General features: G+C 40.4%; 1 protein-coding gene across 2 annotated transcripts in view; it reads right to left on the reverse strand.

Moving 5' to 3' along the window:
* Positions 1-7,819: 7,819 nt before the first annotated feature.
* The window catches only part of acss3 (acyl-CoA synthetase short chain family member 3), a 53,378-nt gene continuing 46,590 nt past the window's right edge, over positions 7,820-14,607 (reverse strand). For both annotated transcript variants that reach the window (XM_060839304.1, XM_060839303.1), the window contains 5 exons: positions 13,722-13,803; positions 12,346-12,468; positions 11,883-11,982; positions 11,613-11,788; positions 7,820-8,010 (listed from right to left, as the gene is read on the reverse strand). In XM_060839304.1, coding sequence (XP_060695287.1) covers positions 7,933-8,010; positions 11,613-11,788; positions 11,883-11,982; positions 12,346-12,468; positions 13,722-13,803 — 559 coding nt within the window. In that variant the 3' untranslated portion in view covers positions 7,820-7,932. The remainder of the gene's footprint in view (positions 8,011-11,612; positions 11,789-11,882; positions 11,983-12,345; positions 12,469-13,721; positions 13,804-14,607) is intronic.

Consider the following 14,607-nt stretch of genomic DNA (forward strand, 5'->3'; position numbering starts at 1 on the left):
GAGCAGCACTCCGAAAACTTATACTTCCAAATAAACCTGTTGGACTATAACCTGGTGTTGTGTGATTTTTAACTATTTCCATGCTGATAGAAATCCTGTGATGCCTCAGATATTGTGCAGTACTATAAATAAACCTATTGTAGAATTAAAACTAGTTTCACTGCTACGTCACTCTGGAGATGCGCAACAAAACTGTGAATACATAACAAGGCCTCACAAGCAGGAAGACAGAAAAATAGAGTGATCTATTCATAGGGAACCATGAACGTCTGTAGACAAATTTTGGGGTTTGATGTTCAATCTAAAGAACCTAGCCCCAAAAATTTGGACAAAGCCTGAAGGAAGTTCAGCAGCCCCTTGGAAGTACTCCGGTAAATGTAGTTTCATATGCCATATCTTTTTCATTATACCACCACCCTCAGACATTGCTTAATTCACCACATCCCATAATTCACCTACTGACAATCTCTAGAAGTCATGACTCTTCCTGTTAATTTAAGATTCACTGCACCCTCAAATTTAGCACACTGCAACAAGTCATATGTACAGATATCTGATAGTATGTACTATTCATCTATGCCTGTCACCATAAGAAAGAGGAACAAGAGTAAGCCATCAGGCTCCTCAAATCTGCTCCACCATTCAGTACAATCACAGCTGATCTGACTATCCAAACAGATGGTACCACACACAGTAACACACTTTCCACAGTTGCATTTAATGAACAGGTGAGACATGGCTGCAAGTCGTAATGCCAAACAATGACATAGTTGTTGACATTAATAAAGAAGTTACGTGTGAAGTGGTGGCTTGCTCTGTAACCATCCAAGTTAACACTATGCTCACACTTTATCCTCCTCATATCATCTCACTTTTTTTCTTTTTCCACAAGCTCTTCTGATATGCAATCTACAAATAGACTAAGAATGCACCTCCTACTTTTGCCCAGGCATTTTATGACAATCTTTTACAGGCAGCAATAATGAGTGACTGCCCAATCTACACTGACCAAGAGAAAGTAAGTGGAGTACTCTGTTCCTCTTGCCATGCTATGGTCCCTTTGCACTCCTAAACTCCTGCTCCTTTATTACCTTCTCCAATTAGTGACCTTCCTGTCTGTCTGCTTTCCCTTGCCTCCTGCTTGCTCCAAATTTCAACACACTTATGTTAGACTCTCTCGGCATTCCTTGCCTCTATACTTTTGTTTCCTCTCTCCTTTGTTCAGCTGTGCTCCTGTTATCTCCATCTTCCCACTCCTTATTAATGTTTGCTGTATCCAGGTTCTTATTTTCTCCAGGTTTTATTGTTTCCATTCATCGGTGAATTTCTAGATATCCCTATATGCCTGCTTTTCCTGACCTCCTGCTGTCTTCAAGCTGTTGCTTCTAGTTTCTACTCTCTCCAAGTTATACTTTCTCAGCGTTCTGTTCTCTCAAGGACCTGATGACTCAGTTCTGTGTTTTTCCCACAATTATGCTCTCCCACTGCACCCTTGCTTTCAAAGTGTTCGTTTCTGCTCTCTCAGGTTTCTTAATCTTTGTCCTAAGTGGTACAAAATGTTCAAGGTGCTATTTGACTATATTATGGTTTCTGACTAAATGTGCTAATATCTCTGCAATTCTGCCAAAGGAAACTGCAGTGAAATGTGCATACCTGTAAGTAAATACCTGTTTTCTTAGATGTATTGTTCACTCTTTAGATGGAACACTTTTTGATTCTGGTATTATAATTCAGGTGGGATAGTGTGAGGGGGTAGGGAGTGGGCAGCATGTATGATTATTAATTCCTTTCAAAAGGGACCCTTCAATCAAAAATGTTTCAGAATCATTATTTTAAGCCATTCTCTAAAGGCAGAATCTGCACTTAGTGAGATAGTCATTGGAAATGTCTCTACCCAGGTAGTAGACAGGGACTTCCAGCTCACCAGATGATAAGGTAACACAATAATCCTACTTAGGAGAATTCAGATGAGAACTTTGATGGGCAGCCTTCAGAAGAAAGTTGATAGTTATTTATAATGTAATGATTGATATACTGACTCCTGGGTTTTCTGCAGATCTGCAAATGTCAAGCAGCATAAATCAGTCTGGCACCATTAGCACAAATGGCTTATGATGTCAAGTCCATTGGTTCCAGCATGCAAATGATGTCCAACTCTAGTAACACATTTACTGACCCAACTATGTAACTGTCAAAGGAGCTGTTGCTGAAGTAAATTTTGTAAATGCTACACGATGTTCAAGATGCTGTTCAGTAAGAGTCGATGTTGTGGCTTCAGACTAAATGTGCTGATTATATCTTTAGCCAGGTTAATTATGTTGGCCATATTTTCATATTTTCTACCAATTTAAGCTTCAAGCTATCTGCAAAAAGGTGAGTTGTTCAAGATTTTGATGTTGATGATTTGTCTTTATTTGTATAGTTATTGAAATAGCATTGTCATTAAAAACAATTCACTTTCTCCTTCAAAATAATACAGAAAAATAATACAACTGTCAGCAACACATTTTAGTGCATATTTAGCAAGTAGTAAATTTCTGCTGTTATTCCTGAAATCTAATTTAGTTGCATTGCATGTGCTGAAGCTTTATAGATCTGTCAGATTATTTAGGGGCCAGGAAAAATTTCATAATGGCTTAGGTTTCACATTTTATTTGTTAGAATATTAGGTAACCACATTAGAGAACAAAAAAAATTCCATGTTTTCTTACTTTTGTATTGATATGCAGGCTTGGATGATAAGCTATGTAAGGAATGAAATCAGGAGAAAGTGAGGACTGCAGATGCTGGAGATCCGAGTAAGCCAATGTGGTGCTGGAAAAGCACAGCCGGTCAGGCAGCATCCAAGGAGCAGGAGAGTCGCTGGTTTGGGCATAAGCCCTTCATCAGAAATGTGGCTTCCTGATGAAAGGTTTATACCCAAATCATCGACTCTCCTGCTCCAAGGAATGAAATCAATCAAACAAACATCAATATTTTGTCCATTTTTAGAGGCAACTGCTATTTTAAAATAGGAACTACTGTTCAATGAATCTAAATGGTTGCTTCTACTGGGGCTCCAATGAAAATGTAATAATTTTGCAACATTAAGGCAAGCTGCAGATTATTTACCATGTTTCATTTAAAATTTCAAGTACGGTAAAAACAATTTTGTTTATCTCATAACTAAAGCAGTTTTCAATCTACCTGGTTTAACAGAAAAACTGTTATGTTTGTCATTTATCAAGTAAAATGCAACAAACCATCCTTGATTTGTACATTAAATTTTCCATTTAGAATAAATAGCCATGTTATTAAATAAATCAAACTGAAGCATTTTTCATAAAAATGACAGTCCTCCTTTACCCCACATTGCCACCTTTCTGAACATGAGGTTAGAGGTTGCCATAGTATGTCCTAAATTTTACTTGTATATTGAGTGGGAACAGTAGGAAATCTGCACTTCCGTCTCATAGTGAGGATTGCATTTTTTGTGTTGATTTATAAGGTGTCTTGTAATTTTTGCACTAGTGGTTCAACGACATACACTAAAAGTATAATCCATTTCTGACAACTGCCACTTAAAATGGACTTTTAGTCTGTCCAAAGGTCCCACTACACTTTACAGGAGAATTAAATAAAATTGAAGACTGATCTACCTAAGGAGATTTTACAACAGATGACCAACATTCCACACTATCCATTTTAGGAAGTTGGTGCAGTTATACAAAATTATGCAAGAAAGCTAGATTCTTCTTGAGTTTTGATTTTTACAAAAAGCTTCTAGCATTAAAACCAGATAATTTAAATAAGAAATACATAACTCCTCAGCCCAGAAAGATATGAAAAAATAAATTCCAGAAACGACTGTTCTGAAAACAGGCAAGAAAATGGGGTGGCACAGTGGCTCAGTGATTAGCACTGCTGCCTCACAGTGCTAGGGACCCAAGTTTGATCCCTGCCTTGGGCGACTGTCTGTGTGGAGTTTGTACATTCTCTCCATGTCTGTGTGGGTTTCCTCCAAGTACTCCGGTTTCCTTCCATAATCCAAAAACATGCAGGTCAGGTGAATTGCCCATGCTAAATTGCCCATAGTGTCAGGTGCATTAGTCAGGGATAAATATAGGGTACCAGAATGGGTTTGGGTGGGTTACTCTTTGGAGGGTCAGATGGACTAGTTGGGCTGAAGGGCTTGTTACCATTCTGTAGGGAATCTTACCTAAAACAAGATGATTAAAACAAATTATTTAAAATAAAGTCTTTGGCCAAAGATATGACACAGAGAAGAGCTGCAAAATCATTAGATTTGAAATCACTTTACACTTCAAACAGCAAATAACAATTGCAATACTGGTTACTTGTCTTCATTCATGAATGAAAAATGACAGCAATAACTGATAATGACTTTTAACATAATCTAAGTCTAAAATTATGATTAATACTTCTAAAGTTATATCATACAGACACGACATACATTCATAAGAAAGTTCAACAATTTTGTTGCTAGTTGTGTCAACTAGGTTGTAAAATAATTTTCAACTCAAACAAGCGAATACACTAAAGAGGCATTTTAAAAGATCGTTTCTTTTTGTAAATTTCTTGGATTATGCGGACACCTGTTTCCTGACACAATATGTAGACAGTCCAACAAGACGTGAGGCCATACTGGATTTGGTTCTGGGTAACGAACCAGGCCAGGTGTTAGAATTGGAGGTAGGTGAGCACTTTGGGGACAGTGACCACAATTCGGTGCCTTTTACTTTAGTGATGGAGAGGGATAAGTGTGCACTACAGGGCAAGAGTTATAGCTGGGGGCAGGGAAATTATGATGCGGTGAGGCATGACTTAGGATGTGTGGCTTGGAAAAGTAGGCTTCAAGGGAAGGGTGCAATCGATATGTGGAGCTTGTTCAAGGAGCAACTATCGAGTGTCCTTGATAAGTACGTACCTGTCAGGCAGGGAGGAAAGGGTTGTGTGAGGGAGCCGTGGTTTAATAAGGAATTGGAATCCCTTGTTAAAGGGAAGAGGGCGGCCTATGTAAAGATGAGACGTGAAGGTTCAATTGAGAGTTATAAGGTAGCCAGGAAGGATCTAAAGAGAGAGCTAAAAGCAGCAAGGAGGGGACATGAAAAGTCCTTGGTTGGTAGGATTAGGGAAAACCCAAAGGCTTTCTATAGGTATGTCAGGAATAAAAGAATGACTAGGGTACGAATAGGTCCAGTCAAGGATAGTAGTTGGAAGTTGCGTGTGGAGGTTGAAGAAATTGGGGAGACACTGAATGAATACTTTTCGACAGTATTCACTCAGGAACAGGACATTGTTGCCGATGTCAATATTGAGTCACAATTAATTAGAATGGATGGTTTTGCAATATGTAGGAAAGAGGTGTTGGAAATTCTGGAAAGGGTGAATATAGATAAGTCCCCTGGGCCTGATGGCATTTATCTTAGGATTCTCTGGGAAGCAATGGAGGAGATTGCAGAGCCATTGGCTTTGATTTTTATGTCCTCGTTGTCTACAGGAATAGTTCCAGAAGACTGGAGGATAGCAAATGTGGTTCCCTTGTTCAAGAAGGGGAGTAGGAATAAACCTAGTAACTATAGGCCGGTGAGTCTTACCTCTGTTGTAGGCAAAGTCTTAGAGAGAATTGTAAGGGATAGGATTTATGAACATCTGGATAGGAATAATGTGAAAAGGATAGTCAGCATGGTTTTGTGAAGGGCAGGTCGTGCCTCACAAACCTTATTGAATTCTTCGAGAAGGTGACTAAGGAGGTGGACGAGGGTAAAGCGGTAGATGTGGTGTGTATGGATTTTGGTAAGGCGTTTCATAAGGTTTCCCATGGTAGGCTACTGCAAAAAATACGGAGGTATGGCATTGAGGGGGAGGTGGAGGTTTGGATTAGGAATTGGCTAGCTGGAAGAAGACAGAGGGTAGTAGTTGATGGTAAAGGTTCATCTTGGAGTGCAGTTACCAGCAGTGTTCTGCAAGGATCTGTTTTGGGACCATTGCTGTTTGTCATTTTTATAAATGACCTGGAGGAGGGGCTAGAAGGTTGGGTGAGCAAGTTTGCGGATGATACGAAAGTCGGTGGAGTTGTTGACAGTGAGGAAGGATGTGGCAGGTTACAGCGGGATATAGATAAGCTGCAGAGCTGGGCAGAAAGATGGCAAATGGAGTTCAATGTAGCTAAGTGTGAAGTGATTCACTTTGGTCAGAGTAACAAGAAGATGGAGTACTGGGCTAGTGGTTGGATACTTGGTAGTGTGGATGAGCAGAAGGATCTTGGTGTCCATGTACACAGATCTCTGAAAGTTGCCACCCAGGTAAATAGTGCTGTGAAGAAGGCATATGGCGTACTGGCTTTTATTGGTAGAGGAATTGAGTTCCGGAGTCCTGAGGTAATGTTGCAGTTGTATAAGATTCTGGTGCGGCCGCATCTGGAGTATTGTGTGCAGTTTTGGTCGCCATATAGGAAGGATGTGGAGGCACTGGAACGGGTGCAGAGGAGGTTTACCAGGATGTTGCCTGGTATGCTAGGAAGATCATATAAGGAAAAGCTGAGGCACTTGGGACTGTTTTCATTGGAGAAAAGAAGGTTTAGGGGAGACTTGATAGAGGTGTACAAGATGATTAGGGGTTTAGATCGGGTTGACCATGAGAACCGGGCGGCACGGTGGCACAGTGGTTAGCACTGCTGCCTCACAGCGCCTGTAGACCCGGGTTCAATTCCCGACTCAGGCGACTGACTGTGTGGAGTTTGCACGTTCTCCCCGTGTCTGCGTGGGTTTCCTCCAGGTGCTCCGGTTTCCTCCCACAGTCACAAAGATGTGCAGGCCAGGTGAATTGGCCAAGCTAAATTGCCCGTAGTGTTAGGTAAGGGGTAAATGTAGGGGTATGGGTGGGTTGCGCTTCGGCGGGTCGGTGTGGACTTGTTGGGCCGAAGGGCCTGTTTCCACACTGTAAGTCTAATCTTAAAAAAACCTTTTTCCACATATGGAGTCAGCTATTACGAGGGGGCATAGCTTTAAATTAAGGGGTGGTAGGTATAGGACTGATGTTAGGGGTAGATTCTTTACTCAGCGAGTCGTGAGTTCATGGAATGCCCTGCCAGTAACAGTGGTGGACTCTCCCTCTTTATGGGCATTTAAATGGGCATTGGATAGGCAGATGGAGGAAAGTGGGCTAGTGTAGGTTAGGTGGGTTTGGATCGGCGCAACATCAATGGCCGAAGGGCCTGTACTGCGCTGTATTTTTCTTTGTTCTATATCTAGCCACAGAATTGTGAGTTAAAGTAATTTATGCTCTGCGACAATAAATCTTACATGAATTTCCTTAACAAATTAAATTAGAAACCTAAAATAACATTATTTCCAGCATTTCTTTATAGAAGCAACTTATTTCAATTTTGCTCCAGGTTGCATGGTAGTGATTGTATGATATTTTTGCTAATAATTCTTTGTTAGATTTCGCTAAATCCGAACAAAATCTTAAAATTGTCCTTATGATAAAGAAAAAAGGCTACTTTTGTACAAAGTTATATTTAAATATATATTTTGTATAGAATGTTTAATTGGAAATTGAACTTTATTCATTCTTTTGAGAAAGCAAAGTGGAAAACTCCGGTTAGCAATGTGCAGCTCGTAAATTACCTTCATAATATGTATGACCATTTATTTATAGAAGAGATAATAACTCAAAGGAAACCAATCAGTAAAATATTTAAGTACAACTTAAACATACAATATTATGCAAATATACACTGTATTTGACCCTTTCAAAGTTACATCACTACAGAAATAAATGTTTATGGTATGTGTTATAAAGTTTAAAACATAGACAGAACTTAAAAATTGAGCTTAGGCATATCTCTGAACGCAATTTCCATATGGACGTGGAATTGTTTATCACCACTTACAAAAGTGATAATAGATTATATGAGGGGACCGAATGTTATGATGAAATTTTCCTCTGCTTCAAGATTGCTTCTATTTCTGAGAAAACACTGGGATCTTCAATGGTTGGTGTTATCTACACAAGAAGGTGGACACCGTTAGCCATAACAGTTTTACAGATTTTTAACATATGCTACTACTATCAGAACAATTTTAACCCAGTTTTTTCGGGGACACAGTTCAGGAAGAATTATATCCTGCTATTTTATTAGAAAAAACTAAGAAGGTGTTGACCATTCTGCCTCAAGTATATCTGTCAAATAGAGTCTGGTAATCTTGTGAATTTCTTTTTTAGATCTAGAATTATCATGAGTTAAATATGAATTAACAAGCAAATTTTGATAAAATATAAAACTACAAATTGCACATTAAAAGACAGATACAAACAAGACATACAATTAATTAGCTCAGCAGTCCACTCACATTTTGCTGATCATGTTCACCCATAAAATCTGATAAGCTCTGTCTTCTTCATCAAACAATTCAGAAATCTGATCTCCAACTGACAGTAGCTCACAATCAATATAGGTTCAACAGATCTGGTCTTCATCAAAAATACTACATGCCTGTATAAGTCTGAATGGAATAGACCCACCAATGTTATCTTCCAGTAACAGGAAAATCTGCATCAAAATGTATGTAGCTGGATCTGTACTGTTTTCTTTCGTCTTGCCTGTTCTGTATTATCTACTGTTCCTGCTCAGCTTGGACTGATCTGAGTCCTTGCATAAATCAGCTCCAATTTGCTAGTATCTTTAATTTACAAACAATAATTTGTTTATGTTCCTTTAGAAACTAGATGGATTAATTTCCTTTCTATGATATTTTAGCCTGTTCTGCTGCTTCTGTTTTAATTAGGATCTGCCTCAAAAAAATACATTAAATTTAAAGACAGAAGAGTTGCAGCATCAAATCTCAGCAAAACGCAAAGATTCTTCATGTGAAACATTTCCAAAAACATTAGTGAATTATGATCAATATAAATTAATGTCACTCCTTGTTCATCTCGTTTTCCCATTTTCATACAAGTGTTTTCTCAAGTGAGATTCTTGGTGCCCAACGTGCCATGCCTCATGATGACTTTGCTCATGCAACCTTCAATTCTTCAATCCATTAATTATGCATTTGGGCCCTATGACATCTGTCTCACGTAATTGCTTGGCAGGAGGTGGAGAGACTCATCACTAATGAACATCCCAATATTCAGTGTCAGTAGAAGGGTACTGATGGGGAGTGTCAGTGGAAGAGTTTTGGGACTAACACTCTAATTCATTTAGCTGAACTGGTCCTTACCCTCACTAATTTCTCCTTTGAATCCTCCCACTTTCTCCAGATGTAAGGGGTAGACATGGGCACCCACATGGGTCCCAACTAGGCCTGTCTCTTTGTCGGCTATATAGAACAGTCCATCTTCCGTAGTTACACTGACACCATTCCCCACCTTTTCCTTCACTACATTGATGACTGCGTCGGCACCACCTCATGCTCCCACGAGGAGGTTGAACAGTTCATCAACTTCACCAACACATTCCACCCCGACTTTAAATTCACCTGGACCATCTCAGACACCTCCCTCCCCTTCCTAGACCTCTCTATCTTCATCAACAGGGATTGACTCAACACTGACATCTTCTACAAACCCACCGACTCCCACAGCTACCTGGACTACACCTCCTTTCACCCTGACTCCTGTAAAAATACTATCTCTTGCTCCCAATTCCTCCGTCTCCACTGCATGTGCATCCAGGAGTACCAGTTGCACCACAGAACACACCAGATGGCTTCCTCCTTGAAAGACTGCAATTTCCCCTCCTACGTGGTTGATGAAGGCCTCCAGCGCATCTCATCCACTTCCTGCACTTCTACCCTCGAAATCCACCCCTCCAACCACAACAAGGATAGAACCCCACCCCACCAACCTCCATATACATCGCATCATCCTTCGCCATTTCCGCCACCTACAATGCCACCACCAGAGATATATTTCCCTCCCCATCCCTATCTACTTTCCGTAAATACCGTTCCCTCCGCGACTTCCTCATCAGTTCCATGCATTCCCCCACCAACCCACCTTCCCCTCCCAGCACCTTACCCTGCCACTGGAGGAATTGCCCATACCTGTGCCCACACCTCCCCACTCACCTCCATCCAAGGCCTCAAAGGAGCCTTCCACATCCATCAAAGTTTCACCCACACTTCCACATGTCATTTATGTATCCATTGCTCCCGATGCGGTCTCCTCTACATTGGGGAGACAGGATGCGCTTCAGAGCGCTTCAAAGAACATCTCTAGAACACCCGCACCAACCACTTCAACGAACACTTCAACTCCCCCTCCCACTCTGCCAAGGGCATGCAGGTCCTGGACCTCCTTCATCGCTACTCCCTAACCAACCGAAGAACGCCTCATCTTCCGCCTCAGGACCCTCCAGCCCCACAGCATCAATGTTGATTTCACCAGTTTCTTCATTTCCCCATCCCCCCTTACCCCAGTTTCAACCTTCCAACTCAGCACCACCCTCATGACCTCTGCTACCCATCCATCTTCCTTCCCACCTATACACTCCATCCTTCCCTCTGACCTATCATCATAACCCCCACCTCCATCCACCTATTGAACTCTCAGCTACCTTCCTCTCAATCCCACCCCCTTCTCATTTATCTCTCCACCCCCTAGGCTCCCAACCTCATTCCTGATGAAGGGCTTTTGCCAGAAACGTCAATTCTCCTACTTCTTGGATGCTGCCTGACATGTTATGCTTTTCCAGCACCATACTCTAGACTGGTGTCTGCATGGCACCCAACAATCAGCTGTAAACTCCAAGTTGTTCAGACTTGACCTGTAGGATTGACCATGGCCTCATTCCTGGACTGGAAGACCCAGATCCTCAGTTTCCATTTGGACTATGCATCTGACTGATCATGGCTGACCCTATGAACTGCAACTGGACCAGCCCATTGACTGTCTGGGTTGTATTCTTTGATTAGATTCTCTACAGTGTGGAAACAGGCCCTTCGGCCCAACAAGTCCACACTGACCCTCTGAAGATAAACCCACCCAGACACATTCCCCTACATTCACTTCTGACTAAGGCACCTAACATTATAGGCAATTTAGCATGGCCACTAACCTGCACCTAACCTGCACATCTTTGGACTGTAGGAGGAAACAGAGCACCCGGGGGAAACCCACGCAGTCACGGAGAGAATGTGCAAACTCCACACAGACAGTTGCCCAAGGCTGGAATCGAACCTGGTTCCCTGTACTGCTGTGTGGCAGCAGTGCTAACCGAGCCACCGTGCCAACCATGACTGCAATTCAGCTTCGCACCAGTAGTGACTGCTCCCCTTTGACTTTCAATACTGTCTATTTGCTTGAAGTACACGCAATGTGCTTGCCATATAAACAGCTGGTACATGTTCAAGTACTTAACATAGCATGATACAGCACTGAATCCATCTCCACGACTATAAGTTACCTATCTCTTCCTCTGTGCTAAAAAGTAATACAAGCTGCGAAGGTTAGGAGCAACCAAGAAAGGGCAAAGTGAGCAAGTGCGGAAGGAATCTCAAATAAAAATATGACATTAATGAAAACACAAAAGAGGTTACGAAAAAGAAGCCAGCTTTAAGTTTGAATGCACTGCTTTATACAATAAAGGAAAAGCACAAACGTACTTGATAAGGCTTGCCATTTGCAACTGCTGAAAGTGTAGAACGAGGTATCTTGCCAGAACGCGTCTTTGGTAATACGGGCACAAAGATCACTTTCCTAAGAGCGGCAACTGGACCAATGGAGTCACGAACAATTTTAACAATCTCTTCAGTGAGATCCTCAAATGTTTCAGTCACACCTGGTACATATGTTTCATGAATTAAAATGCGATGAAGGTTTAATTTTGAAGGCCAAGTACAACACTTTTTAAGGTGTAAAATGAATGATCTCACCAGTCCTTAAAACACATAAAGCTAGTGGAACATGCCCCTTGACGGAATCCTCGAGGGCCACAACGGCACAGTCTGTTACAGCTTGATGAGTGATAATAGCCTGCAAGAACAGCAGTGAATAGATCTAGTAAATTGTTCATTTTCCTTTGCAAACTCATGACCAATATTTTCAAATTGATTTTGCATTTCATGTTACAGAATTGAGATTTAAACGAAAGGAATTGGTGACAAAGTATTTTGGCTGTTGAATCATCAGGTGCAATGTTACCCAGAGGGAAGAGCAAAGACATTGTAGCAAGACAAGTTTCATATTCATATTGAGACAACATAACTAGTGATTCTATCAGAAACAGAGCTGATCATTCCTAGAGGTAGCCAAGATGGTGGATTATCTTTGTGCAGGAAGAACAGTTTTGGGACGGAAGATACAAAATGGAGGTAAAAGCTGTGAAAATAATATTACCTCTTCAACAGAACCAGCTGAAATCCTATGACCCGCCACATTAATTACATCATCCACCCGTGACATTACATACAAATAGCCATTATTATCCATATAGCCAGCATCCATAGTATCATAGTAACCCTGGGTAAAGAGGTAGGAAAAGGATTAAAATTATGGTTACATATTTACTTTAACTATTTCTGTACCTTTCATATTTTATGGTTGCCTGTTCAGTATAAGTCACAAATCATTCCCAGTTTCACTGCAACTTCCCTGATAAATATCCCAAAATACGTGTGAAGGGGGCACTCAGTAAAACGCATACTTCCACAATTAATTCAATAATATTTGTTTATCTTGAGGCATTTTTTCTGCCTGGTTGATGCTCTGCAACTAAAAAGCTGAAAAACAAAATTAATCAAGAGCTTCCATCTCGGTGAGAAGACTTCAGGCCAATCCACATCCAACAACCTTATTAGAAACTGTTCACATTTTGACAGTTGTGACAATTGCACTACATACAGCAGCTGAGACAATTCACAAAATTCTAAAGTAGTCAACAACTTGCTAATAAAAAAGTCATGCCAATCTAAAAAAAAAAGTCATTCACCCCATGCCTCTCTGTTTATTATTTAAACAAGCCAATATTTAGATCTGGATCTGCATTTCTGTCAAAAAATAATCAATTCTTTCCTTGGACCATACCTTAACTGTGGACAGAATATTGTTCAAATCTAGTTATTTCTTTTTGAAGTATATTGTTTCTGAAAAGACTAACAAATCGGCAAAACATTACTTCCACCAATCTTTATGGGTCCTTTTAGCAGCTGTACATTGGTCTAGCAAAATAGGTATACATTCTGGAGGGAATGATTCCTGGCTTTAAGAGAAGCAGTCAGGTAGTCTGACAATGCTTAGGGTCGTGGAGGCTCCAGACTACATTTACATTCCAGAGCAGAATTTCTGCTATCTCATACTAGCTTCCGGTTAGGACTGCAGGCACTTTCTGATGACATAATCAAAGCTCACTAAGTGGTGTCAGAATATCTGGAGTGTGGTGCTGGAAAAGCACAGCAGGTCAGGCAGCATCCGAGGAGCAGGAAAATCGATGTTGTGGGAATAAGCACTTCATCAGGAATTCCTGATGAAGGGCTTATGCCCAAAACATAGATTCTCCTGATCCTCAGATGCTGCCTGACCTGCTGTGCTTTTCCAGCACCACACTCTTGACTCTGATCTCCAGCATCTGCGGTCCTCACTTTCTCCCCGGTGTCAAAATGTCTCTCTAGATGTCAAAAATAGAAAATATTTCAAATACTGACACAAAAGAGTTTGCTCATCCTGCAGACTGTATTAATAGTAAAAGTAAAATGTTTCTGAAGTATCATGCTTACTGGATATTGAGTGAAGTAAAGCTCCTTGAACAGTTTATCATTTCCCCAAAGTGTAGCCAATGTACCTGGAGGTAAAGGTAACCTTAAAGGAAACAATATTGTTAAAATAGGGATAATATTATGTGCAGAAAATATGCAGCAACGGTAAACACCCGCATCCACTGCCAAAATGTCTGACTTTGGAAATGCATCTAATCAAATTTGCAAATTTATGAAATTTGTATTAAACATTCTCAAATATCAGTGAATGATAACTACTTCCCAGCTATGGCCAACATTGAGTAGATCTACTGCTGCATGCTTCCAGTGACAGCTAATGTTGCAATAATGCCTGTATTGGTTGGAGGCACATTCAAGAAAATTGCAGTGTTTGATTGTACTGGCAATTAGGCTGCTTGAGAGGTTTGCCATAATAAATATAATTACTAAAAACAGCAGTAGAAAGAGCTTTAAAATGTGATTGGATGAGGAAACTTTAAAATGTGATTGGATGATGCCACTTTAATGCCAGAATTGAAAAGTATACCCTAAGATACAGTTTAAAGGTTAATGAAAAGATTATAAAAGCTAATAAAAATAGATGTTACAACTTAAACTCGAACATGATTTGTTTTAATTCAAGTGTCAATGCCTCCATGAAGACATTGATATATATACACACCTTTTAGTGGACCCATTTGGCACATTGTATTGAAGACATTTTTCCTGTTTCTTTCAAATTAAATTTATTTTATTTCAAAATGTCAAATTAGTCAGATATAACCAAGTATCACTTGGTTAGTGAGGAAGTTGCTAGTTAGAGAATTTTATGAAAGAAATGAATTTTATGAATTATTGGAGAATGTCACAGAATAGTTCCCTCATGTCTATCAAAATATACATGGAG

Source organism: Hemiscyllium ocellatum, chromosome 19 (assembly GCF_020745735.1).
Source record: "Hemiscyllium ocellatum isolate sHemOce1 chromosome 19, sHemOce1.pat.X.cur, whole genome shotgun sequence".
NCBI classification, from domain to species: domain Eukaryota; kingdom Metazoa; phylum Chordata; class Chondrichthyes; order Orectolobiformes; family Hemiscylliidae; genus Hemiscyllium; species Hemiscyllium ocellatum.